Raw genomic sequence first — 25058 nt, 5'->3', positions numbered from 1 at the left:
AAAATATGCTAGCAATTGTAGCCCTTAGTAATCAGTTTTATATTCATGAGTGTTCCATGAAATGAGAACAAAGATACAGAGTAGCCTACTAGGAATTTTCATGAAAAGCAGAGTTGATCTAGTTTTTTTTTTTTTTTTTTTTTTTTGGTAAATTATGGAGGGGTTGGGTAGTACTATTAATAGCATTCAGCAATGTGTCTTTACAGAGGAAATTATATATTTCCTAGCTGCATTTGAATGAGGTTTTGGCAAATTGAATCATTTTCTGGCTATGGCTTTATTAATTCTCAAGTGAGGTACTCATACATGTTAACATAAAATATAATACATAGATTCATATCCTAAAGCAGGGCTCTGATTTTTTAGGTTTTACTCTGTATTATTCTTTAAATATTTTATTTGAACAGTTTTACATTGTGTATACTTCCTTATATTACTTTGTTTACTTACAGAGATTTTGCACAAAAGCTGGCCTTCGCTCTAGCGCATAATCCCAACTCAGGACTCCACACGATCAACCTTGCTGGCAATCCACTGGAAGACAGAGGTATCACAACATGCTGTTGATACCTGAGTCCTAAGAGGACTAGAGAGGTTTAACTTAGCCATGCGGAGGGTAATATTGAGCTGACTCAATTATGTTATACATGCTGTTGGTGCACTTTTGCTTCTAGTTCTTTCTGCCCTTTCACGAAAATACTCATACTAAAATTCTTATTATCTGATTTACTTTTTTGGGGACTGATACAGAACAACAAGGAGGATATTCACACTATGCATTCCACAGAAGGCAGAGTTGGTGGATTTCGGAAGGGGAACTGGAGATTGAATTTTCAGTAGTTGAACATTTATGGATGGTGTTAAAGTTAGAATCTTATATCTCTGGAGGGAACGTTTTGTCTTCATTTTCTGTTTCGAATGTTTTCCAGCTTTGTTGAATAGGGCCTTTCATCTTTCAGTGTTATATATTTGATGAAGATTAATTATTCAGTTGAGCAGAGGATACTGATATAGACAGTTTTGCTTTTTGTTATTGATACAATACATCGTTCTGTGTTGAAAAGATACCCATGTAATACTGATGCCAAATCCTCAGGGTGACTTCTGTCATCTACAGTAGTGACTCTGAGGATGGAATTAGGCGAGGAAATCAAGAGAAAAGCACCCTCAGAGAGAAGGGTGCTGCTGAAAATAAATGGTGCATAATACCAAGATAGGAGCTTCTCTGGATATAATAATTTCTTTAGGAGAAATAGCGTTCTTTCTATTAGTCAGATGCCTTGGAGTGGTGGATAGGACAAAGGGATCATCCAGATCACCATAGCATTAGGGGAGATGTTTTGGCTTTGTTTTTAAGATTGGGGGTGTGGGACAACTAGTTTATAAACTGGCAGGGCAAAGTTACCAGAGGGAGGTTATTGTTGGAGGTGAATCCAGAAGTGGATGAAGTCCAGCCAAGGAAGGGGTGCTCTGAAGTCATCAGAGAAATGCAAATTAGAACCACAGTGTGGTGCCATTGGCAGCTAGAAATCAGCTCTCTGGAGAATAAGCATTTCAGAGGATGAGAAGAAGCAGGAACACACACACTGCAGACTGACTAGGCTATTTCTTAAAATGTTAAATGCAAATTTACCCAAAGCCTCCGCAGTTCCCCTGCCAGGTATCGCCCAAGAGAAATGAGACATATGTGCACACAAAAAGCAGTGAATACCCACAGGCCAGAGAGTAGACTCAGCCCCATGTCCCTGCCCAGTAGGTAGACAAGGAACATGTGGCCTATCAGCACCGTGGACTCCTGCTCAGCAGTAAAAGGGACTGAGAGTCTGACACTTGCTGTGACACGGTTGAACCTCAAAAAACCTCAGAGGGTGTCTTGCTGTCTCCTGGCCACCTGCTCACGGATGATGTTGCAGTCAAGAGTCCCTGCAAGCTCGCTTTCCTCAGCCTCGACTGTGTACACGCCAACCCTCCAGTGTGGCTTCTGCTCATGTGACCCCAAGTCCTGATGCTCCTCAGAGTATCTCCACAGACCAAGGCCTCCTCATCTCTGACTCTTCTAGGCTCCTTGGCAGTGCTCGCCAGAGCTCTTGGGGAGCTTCCAGCATTGTTTTTTTCTTCCCTTCCTTCACTTACAGGGCCGAGCCTGTGCCACACACGTCCTTTACTGCTTCTTTTTGTTCATCTAATTATCTAAAGATGGTTGGTAGCTTTGCTACTCATGGGTGCAAATTCCTAAAGAAATGTAATCATGTGTGAAATATTTATTGAAATTTCAACCTGGAGAAGAAAAAAACTTAGTAATTCTTATCTCTGAGGTTTTCCATGCTGATAATAATCCTTGAAAACTGTAAAAGGAATGGGGAAGGCGCCTGTCGTTCATTTGTGTGGTGGATAAGAGACACCAGGCCAGTGAAGATTATTTACACGAAGCTCGGAGAAATGCAGGGCACGTGGGAGCTTAGCAAGGAGCAGCCCGGAGTTCTGAGGAATTTACACACACTACGTGGAATTTGATTTTGCACCTGAACTTTCCTCTCAGGGACTCATTTGGAAACTCGTAGAGATAAAGTTTGATTCCTGAGCTTGTGATATGAGTGTTGATACAGCAAATCCCTGTTCTCTGCAGCTTGTCCTCCTTGATGTATCTGTGTCTAAAAAACAGGCCTGCAGCCTTCTGATAGTGGTACAGGAGGTGAGAGTGTGATTTAGTGAATGGAGGTGCAGTGCTCACACACAGTGAAGTGAATGCTGGGCAGTGACTACACACACACACACACACACACACACACGCTGGTCTTCAGCTGCATTCAAAGCAGAATCCGTTCACCGGCTCACTCTTGGTCTTCCTGTAACCTTTGCTTTTGTAAGGCAATAGGCTAAGACTCAGTAGGAGGCCATGAAGCCTGTTTCATAGTTCATGCCTAGCATTTAAAGAAGAAAAAGAGATGAAAGAAGAAATACCAGTGTGCTTTATTTAGAGAAATTGTAGTTTTAGTTTGCCAATATGTACATACGCTTATTTTTTTCTGTATGAGTTTTCTTGCTTCTTGATGTCAGATCTATTGCTTTATGTTTGTCATAGTAGAAAAGGCTTAAAAACCCCTGCTGTTATCCACTGAGCGTGATTAACTAGTTCTGTGGTGGGGAGTCCTCTGGGCTAATTGTGTGTCTGAGCCAGGGTATTCTTGGTCAGCTTCACTGAGACTGACCCTTTGGAGCTGATGTTGATTCTTGGGTTGAAGTTAAGTATTTTCCGAGAACTTAGCGCACCGCTGTCCTCCTATCTCTGCTCATTCCTTGTGACTTTCCTTCTCTAGCTAGCATTATAGACTCTGTGTTTGGGTCTTCCTCGTTAACCTTGCCGGGTGTGCTAGTTTACATGACCTCAGGCTTGTCAGGAGTGTTTGTCCTTATTTCCTCCCCTCACTCCATTCCAAATTGCATTATCTTGTTTATTGATGCTTTAGGATTGTGCCAGTTAATCTGAATTGTCCACTTGACTAGATTAATCCTTTTATGGCTGGTGTTCCATTTTTGGAATGCCCGTAACAATGGAATATAAAAAAAATGTTTTTCTCTTCAGAGTTTTGTTCCTAGAATTTTTCTAGGTCACATACAGTATATGAATTTTATGCAAAAATTTTAAAAAGTTGTAACATTTGGCATAAATGGGTTAAGAGACTCCTGGAGGGGAGACAGGAACATAGGAGACTGCTCATCAGTGGATTCATCCATCAATGTTCACGGCTGAATGTACTAGTAGGAGGTGGGGCCTGGTTGGGGGCAGTGGAGCGTGGATTGTGCCTTTGGAGGATAAGTCTCTTACTGGTGTTCTTCCCCTTTGCTGTGCTTCCTGGCTGCCATGAAGCCAACAGCTTTTCTCTTAACACCCTTGAGCCGTGATGTTTCTACTTTGGAGGCAGCTAACCATGGATTGAAACCTCTGACACCAAGAGCCAAATAAACCATTCCCTCCTTTAAATTGTGGGTGTCGCATATTTTGTTCCCATGATAAAGCCCTATGCCAGACTTCTTCTCTTTTCAAGTGTGATCCTGAAGTACCTCAGTATAGAAACCCTTTCTGCCAGCCTTGTCATGGTCTGATGGAGTCCACATTTGTAATCCTAGGGAAAAGTTATTGGAATTCCAATAGGTAATTCCAATCTATCACTTCCAGTACAATCCACAGTGAAAATAAAGAGATAAATATATATCTCTATTTGTGGGGCACCAAGGGGGTCCTAAGTCCAGTCAGAACAACGTCTAACCAAAACAAAGGCCTTGACGCAGGGCTGAACCCGGGTTTTATTGAAGAGAGGAGTGGCTCGGGATGAGTGACTGAGGATGGTGGAAAGTAAGTGAATGCTTTGAGCTGGGCTAGGAAGGAGGTGAGATAGCACCTCTGCAATATGCAGAGAGAAAAATATGCAAAAGAGTAAACTGTGTATCACAGTTGGAGGAGGTGTCTTGTGTTTTGGGGTCTGTGCTTCAGCTTTGATGTCTACCCTTCAACCCCTGAGACGTCATACAGTCTTTCTCCAGCCTCAGTCTCATACTAGTTTGGTCTAGCTCACTCATACTAGTTTGGAGCTATAGGCAGGGGTCACTGATCTGTCACACTGCTGTAAAGGCTACACTTCAGCACCTGACTAGATCCATTTGCATTGCTTAAAGCCAGTTGAGAGGTAAAGTAATAGCCACCTCTGTACATATCAATACACAGAAGTAGGGCCAAATGCTCTTCTTCCAAGGAGAGCTGTCCAGGTGGTCCTCCATACCCCAGTGCCTTTTCCCAGATGATCTGTGGTGACTCCGATTTCATTTTCTAAATAAGACAGGGAAAAGGGTTCTGGGATTGCTGTTTACATTTTTGGTGTGTTTTGCTTTTCGTACCTTTCAGTGTATATCAGTGTTCTGAGGAGTCAAAAGTCCATGGATTTCTTTTTGGACTCCATTATATTTAGCTAAGTTGTCTTGGATAAGTAATTTAACTTGTCTGTGTCTCTTCATCCTCATCTTTAAAGTTGGTAATAATGTTAAACACTGACTAAAGATGTTCTAAGAATTAAATGAGGTTATATATACAAAAGGATAAGAATAGCCTGTTCCATGCCATGTGTTCAGTAAATGTTAGCTTTTACTACTTTATTTCACTCACAAAAATAGCCCTGCAAAGATAAGACCAAATATTGTCATTCCTCTTCAGATGAGGAAACATGGTATGTTTACATATTTTGGACAAAGCTTGCAGAGTGGTATCACTTGTTCATGTTCGTTTCTAGGATTTCCTGACCTGTCAGTCAGTTTCTAATGCTGTATGTGTCGATGTTATTTGGTTATCTACATTTCCGTTGGAAAGGGAATGGAACAATTTTATGCATGCTATTTAAAAAAAAAAAAAAACTACTGGCTTATTCCATAGTATATCACTACATTTTGGGATTTTAGAACATTCAAAAGTTAAGTGTTTGATATCATTTTTTCTAATATATTTTTATTTTTATATTCCTAATTCATAACTTTCACTTCAATTTTTAAAATGAAGACAGGTTATTGAATTTTATTTGTTCACTTTTCTTCATGTTTCCGAGCTTTCCAAGGAAACTATGGGAGCTGGTAAAAATCTAAAATTTCAGCTCATCCATGTTTGGACACCTAGAGTGTTTCAACTGTATGCTTTATTTTTTTATTTTTTTTTTCAACTCTATGCTTTCTAACAGAAAAAACAGGATGTTTGTTTCCCCTGTATCATGTTGCCAGGACTCCAGAGGTAGAATTTTGTTAAATTATTAATACTAGTGCTCTAAATTAACAAAGACCTACCTTTCAACCTTTTCTTCTGCCATATAAATCATAGTGACGCTAGAATTTCCGAGTATTTTAAAGTGCATACATGATTAATGGGGTTAAATTTGTAGTGTCAAATTCAATTTTCTGTGTTTGTAAGATAATAACATCAGATAGAAAATTATCATTTAAACATTTGATAATTACTTTTTTATTAGGCAAAATGCTTTGAGGCAGAAGGAACTATAATAGCTGCATTTTGAAGGAAGAAATAAAGATTAGACCATTTTTTCTTCTAAATTTGACACATTCTAAAAAATTGATAAGAAAAGTAATCCATCTTTTAATATCCAAGTGAAAGCTTACAGCAGTAAATTTAAATTCACAGCCCTAATGGCTGTGCTTTATTTTTTGGCCATAAGTTTGAATTTAACAGTTTTGGCCAGAAGTTTAAAAGCTTTCTGTGTCATTTTTGTGTGAGGAAAGGTTTTCTTGGTGATCAGTGTAGCATTATGGAGTGAGTGCTTCACAAAGTACAGGGAAAGTCAAAAAGTAAATGTTTTCTCTTGAAATTTTGACTGCCAGCCACCGTCAGTTTATTTATGTTTCCAAATTCCCATATCCGAACTCAGCCAAAGTGGAGTCCTTTGTATATCCCATTACATTTTTAGAGATCAAGTAGCCAATCTCTTAACTTTCTCTTCCAAAGGATAAATACTTCACACTTCTCTTTTCTCGGTGTCTGTGTTTAAAAACCACCCATAGTTTCTGCTTTGGTTGTTGCCTTCTATGTGTTTTAAGTTTTTCAGTCTATAATTCTGTCTCTGAAGACATCTTCCCAGAGGAGGACTCTTCCAAATATATTATGACAACTTCCATATCCTAGCCCTAAGTTATCTTAGAAAATCTGCTGTCCTGTTGAACATGCTACATTGCAGGTTTTAGAAAGGCTGAACCAGTGGGGTCCTTCTTGGGAAGTGTTGATTACATTTTGCAGTATTTGCATGGTGCCGGGTCATTTTTGTTATTTGTAGGACTCGTGGAGTGTTTACCATGTGTCAGGAGCTGTGCTAAAACTTCTTGCACCTTTGCCCAGCCATGGACTGTAGTGCTATTATTTTTTCCAATTAATAGATTGAGTCTTAACAGAAATGTGGGCAATGGCCCCAGTTTGCAGCTTAATTTTAATCCAGATAAAACTGATTCAAGATAAAATTGTTTCTCACTCTCCATAGTATGCTGAATCCCTAAATAGAATACATGGAAAATTGTTTATATGAAACATATATGAAGCTTTCTGATAAGCAAAATTTTTATAATGTAGAAATAAAAATATGCCACTTTAAAATTTAAAGAGTTATTATATTTTAATTAGTTGTTCAACGATTTAATTTGTTTTAAGCGTTTTATGTTAGGGTTCTCTAGAGGAGCAGAATCAATGGAAAATTTATGTATAATTATGCAATGAGATGGATTAGTTAAGCTTACAGGATCAGTCAGGAAAATCCAAAATGGTCGATTCTGTGCCAGAGGCTGGAGGATATAGTAGTTACTCAGCCCAGTTTGGAAGCTGCAAAGCAAGAAGGATCCATGATGTGGCACCAGCTCAGTGTTAGAGGCCTAGAAGCTCCCTGTAGAGTGGCCAGGCAAGTCTGAAGAAACTGGAGTCAGAGCTCCAAAGGCCATAGTGAAGATTGGAGTTCTTCCAAACTGGGGACACTTCCTTTTTGTTTCCCACTTCATCCCATCCAGGCTCCAGCGTATTGGTTGGTGCCACCCACACTGGGGGTGGATCTTCCCCATCAGTTTGCTGGCTTGCATGTCAGTCACTCATAGGTGCACTTAGAACAGTGCTCCGCTAATCTGCTAGGTAGTTTCACTCCATTCAGTTTGACATGCCGTGATTAATTCTCAGGGTTCTACTCTGCCATGAGTATGGTAATTGCTTTTACTCTGTATTTTAAGGATCAAGAGTATACTTCACTGATTAATTTAGTTCTCTCATTATTATTCTTCCTTTTGGTGCTGGGTATTGAATCCAGCCCTTGCATATTCAAACCTTATGCCTTACTACTGAGCTACACGCCTAAGCCCTCTGATGTTGTTGTTGTTGTTGTTATTATTATTATTATTATCATTATTATTATTAGTAGTAGTAGTAGCAATAGTAGTAGTCAGCCCCAGTGGTGGTGGTGGCAGCGGTTGTGCTGGCAGTGGACTTTTTGGGTCAGGGTCTCAGTAAGTTTCTCAGGCCTAGGCCTTGAGCTTGTGATCCTCTTGGCTCTCATATTACTTTAGGTGAGCAATACTGACCCCTAGCTATGCCTCTCATTCCATTAGCAGGTAGCAAGCATATTTCTTTAACGAAGAAATGCAATATGTTTATGAATTGTGGATGCCAAGATTAAACATTTTATCAAGAAAGAAACAGTCTCTCTTGGATTTTTTTTTATAAGTAAAGAACTGTCAACCCTTAATCTTACTATTGCGGAAGCCTATAAGATATTCTTTTCAAAGCATCAAGAGAAATCACTGATTAAAACTTCCTCCTCTAGGATATAAGACCATGGTTTTAATTAGATGTGCTCTTAAGTGGCCTTTGTGTGTTGCTAAAAGCTTATTTAGAATTTGATTAAAATACATTAACCAGATTATCTTTATCTGCACTTTTATTTCTGTACCTTTAATCCTATTTACCTTCATACATTCTTAAAAAGAAAGAAAAAAACTATTCAACATGATTGGACTCACCTTTATTCAGATTTATTATTTGTGCTACTTTTGGTGTGATATATTTCTGAAGAAAATATTATTGGATTATTCATTCCTTTCTATCTGCTTCTCTCATTAAGGAGTGAGCAGGTAGGTGGGCACCTCCAGCAGTGTAAACAGTGTTCCATTCTGGTCTTTCATTTAAATATAGACATTTACAGAGTCTTGTGATGTTGTAGGCGTGTCTGCCACAAAAAATTACCACGGTTTTAAATTGTCTTTTCAAAGAACAAAGCAGAATCATCCAGAGCACAATAAATCTAAAGTTTAATGGTAGGTGTTAGCAGAAAAATTTTTTCATCTGGTAGATGGTATTTCTAGAATGATTTGAAGATATGGAACATGACTTTAAGAATGTTGTTTTTGTTAATGTTGTTATAACATATACTTTGGTAGGTAAAAGAAAACAGAGAAGGATTTGTCATTGTAGGCAATGATAATTCCTATCAAAATTTAAAAGTGGGATTCTGGTATTTTTTTTACTCTTTCAGTCTGAATTTTTTGAATACTTTTTCTCAGTGAAGTAGAGTGTACTTTCAGAGAAGCCCTTCGATCCCAAATGTGTTAAGTCACTTTTGTCACTATAATGCAACCCCTGTGATCATTCACTTAGGAAGAGGACAGGCTGTGTTGGCTCACAGTTGGGGAAGTTCTAGCTGTGAATGTTCAGCCCTTTGCTGTGGGTCTGTGCTGAGACAGCCATCCTAGGAGGAGTAAAGCCACTTATGTCACATAGCAGGGAGCAACAAGGAAGAGGAAGAGACCAGGCTCTCCAGAGGAGGAAGAGACCGCCTCCCTTGGAGAGCACATGCCCAAGACCTAAGGACCTCCCACAAGCGCCTCCCCCACCCACCTCCTCCAAAGAGTCCACCTAGAGACTAAACCTTACACCTGGGACTTTGGAGACATTCTAGACGCAAACTTGATGCCCAGTTTATTTCTTAATGCCCTTTTACAAAGTGAACACTGCTGTGCAAGCACTACCAACTTCAAGAAGTAGAATATAAACCAGGTACGGGAGTGCATACCTGTAATCCCAGCACTCCAGGAGACTGAGGCAAGAGGACTGCAAGTTCCAGCCCAGCCCAGGAATGACTTAGTGAGACCTTCTGTCAAAAAAGAGTGCTGGGGGTGTAGCTCGGTATGAAGACTCTGGATTTGTTCCCTACTAATACTGCACACACAGAGGCGCATGCACACATGCAGGAAGAAGAAGCAGTACAGCACTAGCAGGCCTCCACAGGTTTCCCATGAGGTTCTCCCCAGCAATCCCAACCCCAGCCCTCTAGCACCTGGACAGGGTACTGCTGTTCTGACTTCCATAATGAAACTGGACCTTGCCCTCTCCTGATCTTCATAGATATTAAATTATATAGTGTGTACTCGTCTGTATTTGTCTTTTTGAGGAAAGGTTCTTATAGATTTGTTTCCTTGGGAATGGGGGTGTTGCTCAATGGTGGAGGTCTTGCTCAGGATGATTGAGGCCCTGGGTTCCATCCCCAACACTGGAAAAAAAATAAATAAAATACCAGATTTCTACTCGTGACTAGATTGAAGGCTGTAGGAATTATTTCTTACTAATTTTAGTTTGTTGTGCTTTTCATAAAGAATCTATGCATTTCTTCTAAAGTGATTTTTTTTAACTTACAGATTCTTTTCCACCTTTACTTGTATCTGCCATGTCTGTTGGATCTCTGATACTGTTTTTTAATAGCTGATTTTGATAATCTGATCTCATACCCACACTTTTTTTTTATTGGTTTGTGGGTTTATTTATTAGTCTCTTTGAAGAACTGGCCTTGTTGAGTTTGCTTATTTTTGTTACTGCTTTCTACTTGAGCACTTCCTTTTTCTTTTTCTTTTTTAACTTTTTTCTCTATATCTGTCTTTTTGTTTATGTAGGTAGGGTTGAGTTAATTTGCTATTTTTCAAAATAGGTAAAGATGATTAGATAATTACTTACAAACTTCTTGCTTACTAATATATACATATATTTAGAACTATTCACTTCTTAAGTATGCCTTTAGTTATATAAAAAATAGTAGTATTATAGTTTTTAACTCACCCAAAATAGTTTTCAGATTTCCACTGTGATTTTTTTTTTTCTTGGATTCATTTGCTACTTAGAAATGAGTTATTTAATTTATTTAATTTATAATTATTTTGGGATTTTCTAATTACCCTGTGGCTATAATTTATATCTTAATTCCAGTCTACCAATAGCAATTCTAGAACATACAACAAGGCAGTTAGAGAATTTTTTGGTATGATTTCACAGTACTTAAGCAATATTCTATTATGTATTGAGACCTTACAAGTTAGTGTATGGTCATATCTGGTAAATGTTCAGTGAATTCTGTGAAGAAATGTATTTGGTAGCTATTGGGGGTTGTGTGTGTAGTAACACATTTATTTCCTTTTTGTTACATCAGATTTACTTTTATGTTTGTGGACTATGTTAATTAGGGCATACAGATTTTAGGATGATTGTATCCTCCTCATTGATGAAAGGTCTCTAGTCATCTCTATTAAAAAAACCTTCAAAATATAACTTCTTATAGCTACCCCACATACCTTTTGGTTAATGGGCATAGCATGTATCTTTTCCCATCATTTTATATTCACTTCTTTTGAATATCTATGTTTTTAGGTCTGTCTCTTAAAAAATTTGATATTTGTATTCAGATAAATCATCACTGATTTATAATCTGAGTATTTAGTGCATTTATATTTAATGTAATCATTGGTTTGGATAAAACTCTGTTTTTCTGCTTGTTTTGTACTTTTCCCTTTTCTTTGTCTCCCTCCTTCCCCTATTTTGACCTTTTTCTTAAGCACATTTCAACAATTATTCCACCTTTCCCCACTCCTCCTCATTAACTCCCAGAGCATGAATTGCATAGATTTACCTTAAGGATTAGCATATTCAGATCTGGAGATGTGTTCTGTTCAACATTTAATCAAGTGATTTATTTTTTCTTTGGCACTGGAACTCTCTGGAGAGAGAGGCAGGGATTCCTCAAACACCCAGCTTCCTAGGGGAAACACTCAGCTCATCTCAAGGCTTAGTCAAGGTGTAAGACCTTTATGTTATTTCTACAGTAGTTACTTCTTATGCATTTTCTTAAGGCTTGTAGATACTCTGGGATTACATAATAAGGTAGCAACAAGCAGAGTTGTTTCTCATTGCTGCCCAGGATGAAAGAGTTAGTCAAGCGGAACCTGAGCTTAGTCCTCTTCAAGGAGCGTTCCCAAGAACATGTGCCTGGGCACTGCGGGCCCACCTATAAGTGGACGTGTTTGGAAGGCCCTAAGGGATGGACACATGTTTATCTGTTACTCAGCTCCTAACCCTCTACTTTCATTACAGTCCATGAAAGAGTGGACCTGTTCTTCCAGCTTCTACTCTGGCCACTAAATTTAAAGAATACCTACATTTCAGTAATATAAATTCTTGGTGCCTTGTTACAAGTTACAAAACACACCTATAAGAAATGTAAACATGCTCTGCTGCTCTGAGGTGATTAACCCTAAGCCAATTAAGTATGGGAATCCATCTGTTAAAAGTGAAGCTGTTATCTGAACAGTTAATCTTATTCCATTCTTCCTGACAATAATTAAAGAGCATGCATCTGCTCATCCAGGAGAGAGAGCAACTCATTAGACAGAGGTTAAAAAGAAAAGGGGGGAATGATTATATGCCTCTTTCCAAGAGGATTTGCATTTTAAATAGGACTGTGAGGAGAGAATGGCACTTGGCCCAAAGAAAACTATCTGTAATGATAAAGGTTCAGATACTGTTTTGCTTAATTAAATAATCTTCCTCTTCTCCTACCTAATAGGTGGGACAGGACGAAAAGGAGTTGCAGTGATAAATGATTATAAAATACGCTCTGACTTTAGGCAGAAAAAGGTGGTCAATTTAGTTGGAATCAAATTTAATTTGTATGCATCGTCAGATAAAACATAATTCTGAGACTTTGAAAATTCTAATAATCTTTTTTTTCCTTTCTCAGGTGTATCCTCTTTAAGTATTCAGTTTGCCAAACTCCCAAAGGGATTAAAGCATTTAAATTTATCTAAAACCTCATTGTCACCTAAAGGTATAGTATATCTTACTTAACATCGTACCTCTAATATTGCTGTAGTTAAAATTATTCTGTTATGTACCTGCATTGTAAAAATATGACTTGGCGGTTTTAAGATAAAACCATTATAGGAATCTAATTTGATGATTTAAAGTGTTTTTCGAATAGAGAATTATTTTGAAATTCATGTACAGTTTTGGAATTTTTTAAGCTTTGAGTCAGTGAACTAACTCCTTGCTGCCTCTAGCCTTGTACCTCACATTCTGAAAGGCACCTGGTAGTATTTTCTTGATTTATTCTGGGAAAAACAAGTTGATCCCAACATGCAACTGTCAGATGGAGTCTCTGCTTCCCAGGAAACACAGGAAATGATTGGGCTTCACTGCTGAGACCCTACAATAGCCTCCTTTGCTTCTATTTTCTCTGTCTGGAAATTGCCTCATTTTCTCCCCAGGCCCTGATTTCACTCCTCCCTCTTCTCGTTTATCTAGTTGCTCACCAGATCTTGCTGATTCTGTAATTATTTTGCCCACTCATACCTGTATAACAGTATTACAAGTTATCCTGCGTTCATTCTGTCTTAGCATACATCTTCATCTTTTGCTTTGGATTCTTGAAAAGTTTTTCTTTCATCCCAGACATTCTTGGACAGCTTCTTGTTTATTTTACCAAAGCTTCTCTTTGATGATCTGTGCTTAGATGTGTTCCTTATCCTAAGGCTGTACCAGAATCAGTTGCTGTTCCCTTTATATTATTTCTAGATCACACATGGGACATTACTGTGGGAATGTCCTTCCTATGGGAGCGAGGCTTTCCTCTGCTTCTATTGTCTCCAGACCCCTAGCTCCTGGCACAGCTCCTGGACCAATATGGGGATTCAAGAGAAGGTTTCTTGAATGGAGCAACTTGCTGCATCCTAAATAGATCCCCATCCTTTGTGGCACTGTATGTGGCCTTGTCCGTCATGTCACATTGCCTGTGATTGAGCCCTGACCTTGCTATTACTATGAATGTGCTCACATCATCCCTTTGGTTTCCCCGCTGCCACATGTGTAAAATGGAAATAAGAGTATCTACATTAGCATGGATAGTAGCCTTAAATGTGTTAACATACACACAGTGTGATTTCTGGCACCGAGGGCTTAATAAATACCAGCAGCTGCCATCACCCCCATCACCTTCATCATCCTCATCTTCTTCCTCATATTGTCAAATACTGTACATTCATTTTATCCTGACACAAACTCAATGTCCCTGCGTGCAGACCTTGTGAATTACTGCTCACCTGTAAGTTCCCATCCTGTCTCACTCTCTTTGAAGCCTTTCCAGACAGCGGCCTCCTGCATTTCAGACAGCTCACTCTGATGCTCCTTCCTGTCTCTGCGCTCCAACCTCAGTCTCTCTACTCCAGTATCTTCCCCCTGTGCTTTGATGGCATCCTAGCCTGCGGTGTCTGGGTGGTCGCTGCTTTGCCTCACGCATTTCTGTGTCCAGGCCCCTGACATGTCCCTAGCTGTCACTGAATGTGCCTCGGGAAATGAATGAAGCGGAGCAAGCCCTTGGGTTTTATATCCATCCAGTTTCACATGCCTCTCAATGTGCAGTTACATTAGAGTGATTTAAAATTGGAATTAGTTCCACAAGGCTCATGATTTTCTGTGCACATATTCATGCACACATGGTTAAGATTAAGGCATGAAAGTAAACTACCACGGGGAAAGATTTTCTAAAGAGGTAGTGTTTTCGGAGCTGGGACCTATCTCCAGACCCTAAAGCTAAATTTAGGCCCTCTGCACACTCCCTGTTACACCTCAGAAAGTCAGCTTTATCTAGTTTTGTGCTGAACATTATCAGGGCATAGAATACTCCTGGGAAAGATTTAGAAGCTACTGAGATGTGTAAATAAGGAAGCAAAAATTACTCTTAATGCCAGCATCACGAGAGTGTCTGGTGGCAACTAGTGACAACCTTTGTGTGCTATTTCCTGTTCACAGTGTGTGTGTATATGCATGTACACACGTGCACATATGGAACTATATTGTGCTTATTATTTCATAATCTTTTTTCTCTGCAAAGTGAATCATGATCATCTATATCGGCAAACACATTACCACTCTCAGTGGTCACATGGTACTGCAAGGTAGGGAATTATATTTTATAGTTAATTTAAATAACCTGTCAGTACATAATTACATAATTGTTAGCTCTTAGCAGTGCCAGAACACTAACATGAATTTGGCCACCAAGTTTTGTCATTTCTTTCATATCTTTTTTAGGGTAAGCTTATTTAAGTAGAGTTACTAGGTAAAAGAGTTGGTGCATTTTAAAGACTTGTTTTCATGCTTATTTCCATGTGACCACCACACACTTCTTCATACTATTACCATCTCTTTCTTTTCATTCCTGTTATTTCTTCTTTTAATTTTTTCCCAAGCGTATCCAAGTCTTCTGACATTTTAATTTCAATGAGTCTGGTCATTGCTTACATCATTTTTCTCCACTCTTTAATCATTTGCATTTGTTTGGGGAAATTACCAGTACATACATTCGTTGTTAGGTTTGTTTTCATTATCTTTTTTCTTAATCTATATCAGTTCTCTGCATATTAAAAAAATTCATCTTTTATCATGTGTTTCATAGTGTGAGCATAACTTTTGTAAGATAGAAGTTCTATCAAAAATTTTATTTCATTATTTTATTTTATTTGTTCATTACTGTAAAACAAACAGAAGGATGTAGTGATCATTGGTCCTTCCTATGATAAGTTTTAGTTCCCAGGTGCCTCGTGCCACCTCTTATTGGTGCCCTGGCCCTCCCAAGGTGGGGTGTCCTGTCCCTCCCAAGGTGACAAAGCAGGTTGCTGTACATCTTCATGATCATAGTCACACAAAAGCTGTGCCTTCACAAGCAAGGGTCCTACTTCCTGTTTGTCTCTGTCCTGAGGTGGCATAGGTATATATCAAAATGTGTTTGTATGTGACCCAAAGAATTGTAAGTTGTACCTTTTAAGACAGATATCTTGAAATGCTTTATGTCTGCTTCTTTTTGAGACAGGTTCTCACTATGTAGTTCAGCCTGGCTTGAATTTATGTAGCCCAGGCTGGCCTCGAATTTGTGACGATTCTCATGCCTCAGCCTCCCGCATGCTGGGATTATTATTTTTTTAAAATTAATTTCTTAAAGGCTTACATATAGATTCTAAAAAGCTTGCCGTTTTAGAATAGCTCAGATTAAATTGCAGTTTTAAGTTTCTGCTGAATTTGACTAACATATATTAGTTCCTGAAGAACACATATTCATGGCTTCATAATTTAAAACAGATTTTAAAAAACTCCCCATGACATCCCCACTGCTCTACGTGCCCTTTTTCTATCTCAGTTAGCTATCTGAGTTTCTGGATTTCTAGCAACTATCCCGCTGGTTGGCAGATTCTTTCGTGGCAGGGCCATCTGGTACCCCCATTCTGCAGCTGTAAACACTCCAATAATAAACATGAGGGATGGTGAAAATCACTAGACAGCCAGAATTGAGAATGGCACGCAAATTCGCGTCAAGCTTGGGTTGTAAGAGTCCTGATTTTTTCCAGTCCTACACCGTCACGATTTCCTGCTCTGAGTGGGCCGCTTAGCACAGGCCTCCTGCGCACGCAGGCGCAGGAGGTGGCGAGGAACCTTCCTTCCCTTTCAGTAGCGTGAGGCTGAGCTAAGAACATGCGTCTTTCTCCAGTCTGCTCTGATGCTGGCCACCTGCCAAGTGCCCACACGTGTCAGGGAGCATTTTGCTGTCGAAACGGATTTGGCCTTCTAATTTTGGAACTTATGTATTGGCTTTTGTGATACCTCACTAAGGGCATGATTTTACAAATGATTTCCTTAATGAGAGTCTGGCATTCTCCATATGCTTCAGACTCAATTGTTCCATTTATAAAAACAGATGAATACTCACAACAGGACAAACTAAAGGAAGTTGGACGGTGAAACAATCGCAGGAGATAATCTCCAGAAGTTATCCTTTCCTATAAGATTCCTTTCGTCACCTGCAGTTCACTGAAACTCCACCCGCTTCATTGCAAGCTCTTATTTCTTGCTTCCTTGACAGTAATTTCCTGGTTGGTTAGTGAGCACAGTTGTCCCTCAGTATCTGCAGAGGTTGGTTCCAGAGCTTCTCTCCCTCACCCTGGGTACCCAGCTCCACAGATGCTGCCCAAGCCCACATAGAAAATGACACAGTATTTGGGCAGAGCCTAGGTGTACTTTCCAATGTATTTTCAATCATTTCTAAATTACTTAATGCAATATCAATCTACATAGTTGTTGTATTAATTAATTTAGGGAATAATGACCAAGAATAAAGTCCATACATGTTCAATGCACATGAGATTCTTTTTGAAAAAGTATTTTTAATCTTGGTTGGTTGCATCCACAGATGCAGAACCCAGGGATAGCAGGGCCATCTGTAGTCATCTGTCTTAGTCACTTTCCTAGTTGCTAAGGCTCAATACCAGACACTCACAACTTAAAGGCAGAAAAGATTGTTTTGACTCACAGTTACGGTCTGTGGTGGGTCAGCTCCAGGCCAGCATGGCATGGCAGGGGGGCCTGGCAGAAGAAAAGCTACTCACCTCATGGGAGCTGGGAAGCAGGGAGAGAAGGAACAAGCCAGAAGGCAGATAAGCCCTGCCAGGTCACACCCCCTGTGACCTAGCTCCTCTGACCAGGCCCTACCTCTTACCACATTTAGCTCTAGCACCCCTGTGATTTTCAAAAGTCCCACCTATGAGGCTCTGGAGGAACATCTACATATAAACCATGGTGTTGTCTGTCTGTGTCTGTCACTGAACTGGTCTTTGGGGGTGGTGGTATCCCTGGATCTTGGAAGCCCCTGTGTAGAATACAGTAGTTTTTAACAAAGATTTTTTGAGACAAAAAACTATTCCTTATGTAACACTGATGTTTCATCCTGGAGTTTAATTAATTTTTTTTCATGATGATCTTTATACTTTGCCAGGGCAGAAAATGTAATGGGCCTTAGGCATATTTCCCAATACCCTGTACTTTGTAGGCATTTGATAAATGTTGGGTTGACAGCCAAGAAGTACTTCTTTACTACAACATCTTCCATTCAAAGCCTCTGTCTCCTCTGTACCCAGCATCCACTCACCCTTGAGAAATGGGTCACTGGCCTTTGTCAGGCCCAAGCCAGACCCAGCACCTCTGTCTGACCCCGGAAGATGAGACAGTAGCCCTGTTGTATGGTGGGAGGGGCTCCATGATACTCTGTCTCCAGCCCCAGCTCTTTTCTTCCAGTCTTGCTGCTGTGACCAAATCTGGCTCTGCCTGAACCAAGCCTGGCTCCACAGCTCCAGCATGGCTGCCCATGTCTGGACAGAACCCTCTCCCCTCTTTCTCTTTAGGGTAGTTGACACAAGCCAGGATTACCAAAAAGAATTCTACTGAAGAAACAAGCAATAGACAAAATAATGTGAAAGTTTACCCTGGTTAGGATTAGATAATTCGGAGCCACAGACTTTTGATGGAAACAGAGCACTGCTGGGTTCCTTATCCCGTTATCCTATGAATGATCGTCAGGGATATTGAGAGTGTTTGAGCACCGAGAGTGGCCAGACTCTCCGGGCTCCTCTTTCACAATGCCATACCTCAGGGGGCCTTTCCTGCACCATGACACAATGACCTGATAAAAGTCCAGCCACCCCAGGCTGAGACAGGCCTGTGACAGTGACTGTCATCCACATAGAAGAGAATATTGCTCTCTCCACACATGATCTGCTCTCCTCAGGCACGGCTTGTGGAGGTAGATTCATCAGTATAGCCCAGTTAACTTTACCTTGAGCCATTTATACTGTGTATGTAAAGAGCGTACTAATTAAAAGTTTTTCCTTTTGATTGCTTCTTACATTGTGTACGGATATTGTCTCACTCTTTGCGAGTGTAACACATTTAAGTAGACAGTACATTCCTCCATCAACTTCCTGGTACTTAAGTCCACGAAAGTATCTGAACACGTACATGTATCATTTCAGTGATGTTTGCAGACTTGAGTCACCTGGCAGAATCCAGAGAACGATGAAAATTGTTAGTGAGATTGCTTGTATCATTCTGGGACTTCAAAGTCAAATGCTTGTGTACTCTGTGGAACAGAGCACAGCTGCTTCCATCGCTGTCCCTGGGTCTGCGAGATGGTTGTGTCACCTGTCCTCTCTGAGGGTGTGTCGAAAATGACACCACCACAGCGATCCTGCTTGGTGTCTGTGTTTATGGGGACTTCAGTCCCACAGTTGTGTGGGATTACTGAGCCATTTGCAGAAACTCACAGCCTCAGGTTGTCTCCTGGAGGGAAACTGAGGCTGGGTTTCCCAACGTTGCAGGGGTGAACAGCCTTTCTCAGTCCCTCAGTGCCAATCCGCTGACTGCCTCCACCCTCACCCACCTGGACCTCTCAGGGAACGTCCTTCGCGGAGATGACCTCTCGGTAAGGTTGCTTTTCCTGGCTTACAGCTTCCCAAAAGCTGCACCGAATAAGCCTGGACTAATTCCTGCACGTGACTTTCCCACTGATTGCCCTGCCTCTCTGTCCTGGCACTTAAAGGCGTGCACTTACAAGCTTATGAAGTGTTTTCATGAAAACTCCAGCGCCTTCCCTAATTAAATGTAATCTGTCACCACAGTTGTTTTTTTTCTCGTGTAATGATGCAGAAGTTCACATGCTTCTTGGAAATACTTTTTCTGAAGGAGCTTTTTTCATTTTAAAACATTTTAGCACACTAGTTACAATTGCCTGCTAAAAAAAGTTGATAGTATAAACTGAACTATGTCATCGTTAAAGAGTGTTGTTGGCAAGACCGGTAGTTGCTTTTGTATAGTTTGCAATTAAAAGAGGTTATTGAGATAAGACAAATCCTGATCTATTCCATGAATGAAATAAAAGTATGCTGTAGCTGCTTGTTAGGGTTTGAGTATAAGGCTAAAAGTTCTCCTTCATTATAACAAGATTTTTTGTACACCTGAGTTAGTAATAAAAATGCTTGGCAGATCTCATTGACACGGAGAATGAAGCATGCCCGCATTACTGTATGTGGCAGTTGTTCTGTCCTGGTCAGCGTGGTGGCATTTAGGAGAGATGACCCTCGAACACCAGGACCCAGAGCAGCTGAGCATCTTTGAGGGGCCCAAATGAATTTGTATTCCCGTGCTCTGCGGGTATCAAAATCACAGCGAAATTTATTCTCACTTTTTAAAAAAAGCTTACACGTGTAAGCCAAGGAACACAAATGAAGGCTTTTGTGGTTGTTTCTTTTTTCTTTTCCTCTGCCTCTCCTTTGCACTTGAGATCATTTAAATAATACTTATTTCCTGGCTCACCGTGACTTTTGCAACACATTTTCCAATTTGGTCATCACCTTCATTGAGGATTTATAAACCTGCTCCCTACGCCCCCCGCATGAAGCAGGGAGTCTGACACAAAACCACAAAACCACGATGGTGGCAGAGTGTAGGGATAGAGGCAGAGAGGCAAGAAGAGACTGAGAGTAAATAAGACACAGCTGAAAAGAAGGGTATCATGGGTGCATCGGACAACCGCTTAACACCTCTTTCCCAGGCCAGTGAGTCTTGCTCTGGCTGATCTCTGGGGACAGTGAAATGGATTGATGAGGTCCGGGGAAGAGTGGGATCCCAGCCAGAGACCGCTGAGGTTCTGGGGTCCCACGGCAGGTGCACAGGCTCCTGTCTCTCTCTCTGTGCCTTCCTGGAAAAGTAGCTGGAACAGTGTTGGCCTAGTAGGGGCTTGTGACCACTTCAGGGTGTCAGCGCTCCCCCTACTGGTGGCTGGGAGCAAAATCACACCCAATTTAAGTGTCCCTTAAGGTCACTAGCACCAGGCAATGAGAGACTAAATAACTTTGTGTAATTGAAAGCAAAATTATTTCTCTGAACCAGAATCTTTTGTAATACAATCTATTGGATGTGTCTGGTTTATGCTAAAGCATTTCCGTGTTGATATTTTGTTCTCCTGACTTCTTTGATTGAGAGGGGTGTTCTGAAGCACCGTGCACCCGTGCAGTTACACGGCTGCACTTAGTAAGTGATTCCCAAGGAATGAGACACTCGGGCTTGTTGATGTTTGCAAGTGTCTGGTGGTGGGGAGCTCAGACTCAGTTTGTTTTTGGTAAGTGCTGGCTGCAGCTCATATGGGACAATTAGAGAACCATAGTCATTAATTTCATTGTTTTGATCACCTTGCATGGGGCAGAAGTGGGAGAAGAATTATCACTGTGACCCCTGAAGTTATCTTATTTGTATGTGAGACTGGTAGTGCTGCTAGGGCATCCGTGATCGATTTTTGGAAGTAACTAAGGTTAGAAAAAAATCATTAGAAAAATCATTATGTTGGACAGAAAAGAGTATAGCCTGGGACCATTCAGTGGTTCAAGTTCAGATGAATGCTTCCTTAAACACTTTCAAAACTGATTAGCATTTTGATAAGGTGGCTGCAACCCAGGTGGTACTTTAATCTCAGGAGTTATAATTAATTAGCATCGTTCCAAAATTGTATAATAAAAATTGAGCTAATCAGGAAAACTTAAGTCATGCGTAAAAATGAGGGGAGGTGCTGGCAGTCAGGATTCCATTTGGCCTTTTTAAAAAAAATTTGAACATAATTTTATTTTAAATTCTCTGGATTTTTGCTCTTAGGGAAGTGTATTGGAAAGACAGAAAATTCTTCAAATTCTCTTGGGAACAGCAGAGAATGGTCTTGGGGAATAGGGGCAACTTCCTTTCAAAAACAGTAGCTTGCATTGTTTGTGTGTGTTTCTGGATCCTAATATTTATTTTGTTTTTGTTTTTGTTTTTTTCCAAGCACATGTATAATTTTTTGGCCCAGCCAAATGCCATTGCTTATCTGGATTTATCCAATACAGAATGTTCTCTGGACATGGTAATGTTTATTTATATCACTTTGGGGGGTCTCAGAACAGCTCTTTAGATGGGGTACAGGGCTTCTTTCTCTAATAACATATTTTCCTAATCCTAAAGATACTTAAGACCAGCTTCTTTCTTCCCCAGGTCTGCGGTGCTCTGCTGCGAGGGTGCCTCCAGTACTTAGCTGTGCTCAATCTCTCCAGAACTGTCTTCTCCCACCGGTATGGGTTTATTCCTGCTGTCATTGTCATTTTGGGCTATAGTGATAATGAAAATAGAAGTGATGGAAGGTGAAGGTTGTACACAAAGATGACCTTAAGCCATCCTCTTTGAATTATTAGGCCTCAGTGGTTCAAGTTTTTGTTACAGCTTTTTAAACGACAGCTTAATATTCTTAGTAACTCCAGTTTGACTATGTGAATTACACAGTGATGCACTGTTTTTCCTGTGTGAACACGCACCCTCTCTTTGTATAGTAAAAACCCTTTTAGGATCTTCTGAAGATACTTTTCAGTGATGAGCTTAGAAGTCAGTATAAATACTGTGGGAGCAAAGTGAATAGTCATCCCAAAGACACAACACTTCAACTTTGTGGAGGAAGCAGAGATCAGTATCAGGGTCTCACTTTCACTATGCTGACTTTAGAACTCTTTGTAAAACAAGGTTAGGAGCTGTAAGATTCACAAAGACCAGCAAGTCAGAATGGAGAGAGAATGTGGCAGAATTGTGGAAAGCACATGGGCTATGTAAGTGTGGAGTTCTGCCACCTAATATATCAGTGCAGCCCAACACTTAGCATTCACAATTGTGACCGCAAGTCATCATATTGTCGTCCTTATATATTCTTTGACAGCATGAGAGTATCACTTAGAACTAGACATACCTCTGTATTTAGTAGTACATTTTGGAAGCATCATATATTGAAGGATATAATCCCCACTTACTTGGAAAATTCAGCTGTGTGGCATGCTTTATTCCACAAATATACATTGAAAATTTACCTATATATTTTAAAGTACTTTTGGTCCATTACTTCACCAATGATGCGAATCTTTACTGTAGTGAAAATATGCCACAAATTCCTCAATGGAGCAAAGTCAGAAAGTATAGAGTTTAGGAGTATTATGGTGGGAGAAGCCGAGAGACTTCCAAGATACTTCACTTTGAGGGTGGGTGGGCTTGTTAAGAGTAGTCAGTGAGGCTGTCTGGTGCATTCGTGTGCTCAAAGGCAGCTTATGAAGGCCATGCTTTGGTGGAGCTGTAATTGACAGGGGACCTGAGTTACAAGACGACAGCACAGCATATAAATGTCTTTGTGTAATCAGCTCTTTTGAATTCACAGTACTGTGAATTCTGTGATGACTGGTCTTCAGTAGAGCTATTAAGCTTGTAGAACGGAATTGTGCTAACAAATTGCCTTGTCTTCCAAATGAAAGGTTATGATTAAACTATTTAATACCCCGCACCTTACCTAGATATAGTCATGGAAAGCCCCTAGTAATTATGTTAAAATTACTGCATTTACACTGAGGTAGGGATTGCGAGCCAGGCTATTCTGACTTTTGTTCACTGATAATTTTGTAAGTTGTCTGTCAGGGTAAATAAGGTTGTTCTGTAGTGATCAAGACCATACCACTGATGCTGATAGCCACCTGCCCATCTTCATGGTGGTCAGCGGTGGTAGTTTTGCAACATGTCCATTCAGGGCTAGCCACCTCACCTTCACCCTGGAGGGAGCATTCTCTGTCGAGAATATTGACAGCCATGTGGCAGAGGGAAAGGGACTGAGGCAGTGCACGCGCTCTCTAATGAAGCTTTTCTTGGGAAGTGAAACATGGGTCCTTTCACATCCCATTGGCCGTAGGGGCACCATGGTGCAAATCCTGCTGTGCTTGTGGTAACAGTGCCTCTGTGCCTCAGAAAGGGGCAGTGGATATTTGGAAACCATGAAACAGTCAACACTAACACAAAGCAGTAGGAACAAAGTTATACCCAAAGAACCATTTAACAACATCTGAGTATCAACAAATGGCCAGAAGTACGTAAGCTAAGATCATTGCACTCTCTAGAAGGAGAGTTATTTAAAATGTTTAATCCATATTCTACCAGGATTTTCTTTTATCTCACTTGGATTTTTTTTTTCTCAAAAGAAAAAGATTCTAGTTGCGTAGATTTTTCTTTTCAAGCAGCCTGAAATTACCTGTTTTTGAAATTTTATTTTTAACCTGTCAAATATTGACGTTTCCCCCAGACTTCTGTACAAAATATCATTCAGTGTTAATAATGTGTATGAGCTAGATCACTAGGATACCCCTACCCTGAGATTCTGAGTCCTTCTGCAGCATAGGGTTCAGCACTGTTGTTTGCTTACTATTCATTAGGCTAAGTGCTTTACATATACTGGCTTATTCAGTCCTTCCTTGTAATCTGTGAGGCAGAACAAAGCAAGCGGAGTGTTCTTGAATTCTGGTTGAAGTGGACTCTTGAATCCTCTTTCTTTGTTTCCCATATGGTGCTGACTCTTGACTTGTCCTTGAGTTGTGTGGTTGGATCCAGTTACTTCTCACTGTAATAGCAAGGGGATGAGATAGAGGGTGTGGCCGTTTCACTTTTTTCTTTATTCTAGTGTCTGGCCTGGAATGATTAGATTTGCAGTGTGGATATAAAACTAATTAGGCAGTTTGTCCTGGAGACCTCCTGCCATTCCAGAGTGCTGCGCTGGTCCTTAGATCGACATCAGGTTCCCATCTTCTTGCATCTCCGGCTTGCTCCATCTAAAATTATTGTTGAGATGGCAGTGGGAGAACTCTTTTAAATTGACGGAAAATACACATGTCTCACCTCCAGTTTTTTAATGCTCCAAACATGGAGTTTCCCAAGGATTGAAATTCAGTGGTGTTCACTAGCTACAAAGAATAGGAATAAATGATTCTGTGAAGTTAGTGATGTGTCTTAAGCTCTCTTAATCCATGTACTTAATAGGGCTGGTTTCCTCATGTAGGGCTCAGACATGAACGTACATGGTTCTTTTACCTTTACGTTTTTACTGAGAGTGGGTCTGATTTATGGGCTATTTCACGGTGTCTGAATAACCAATAAACAAGTTTGCTGGAAATAAACACTTGTATGCCTCCTATGTCTTTTCAGGAAAGGAAAAGAAGTGCCCCTGTCTTTCAAGCAGTTTTTTAGTAGCTCTCTAGCACTGATGCAAATCAACCTTTCTGGCACAAAGCTATCTCCTGAGCCCTTAAAGTAAGTGATTAATTCATTTTCTCCAGAGCTTTTAAAGTTCAATTTCTTATTATGAGTATGCTTAAGGGAAAGGAGACAGACATATAATCTAAAGACCGAAAAGGTGAAAGAGAATGCTTCTTTTAAGACAGAAGAGTATGTCAATGTGTTTTAAACTACTTTATGCACTGTTGATCTTATTGCATTGTCAATATAAAAATAATTCTTCCTTTGGCTCGTG

At 40.2% G+C, this 25058-nt stretch overlaps 1 protein-coding gene across 5 annotated transcripts in view; it reads left to right on the top strand.

The window, feature by feature from the left end:
* The window catches only part of Lrrc16a (leucine rich repeat containing 16A), a 306943-nt gene that overhangs the window by 166086 nt on the left and 115799 nt on the right, over positions 1-25058 (top strand). For all 5 annotated transcript variants that reach the window (XM_013503829.1, XM_013503832.1, XM_005403347.2 and 2 more), the window contains 6 exons: positions 453-547; positions 12576-12662; positions 19033-19136; positions 21525-21602; positions 21731-21807; positions 24734-24838. In XM_013503829.1, coding sequence (XP_013359283.1) covers positions 453-547; positions 12576-12662; positions 19033-19136; positions 21525-21602; positions 21731-21807; positions 24734-24838 — 546 coding nt within the window. The remainder of the gene's footprint in view (positions 1-452; positions 548-12575; positions 12663-19032; positions 19137-21524; positions 21603-21730; positions 21808-24733; positions 24839-25058) is intronic.

The sequence above is a fragment of the Chinchilla lanigera genome, unplaced genomic scaffold (genome assembly GCF_000276665.1).
Source record: "Chinchilla lanigera isolate Chin_1 unplaced genomic scaffold, ChiLan1.0 scaffold00082, whole genome shotgun sequence".
In the NCBI taxonomy this organism is placed as follows: domain Eukaryota; kingdom Metazoa; phylum Chordata; class Mammalia; order Rodentia; family Chinchillidae; genus Chinchilla; species Chinchilla lanigera.
Note: the sequence above shows the minus strand (reverse complement) of the source record. Positions and strands in the feature narration are given on the sequence as shown.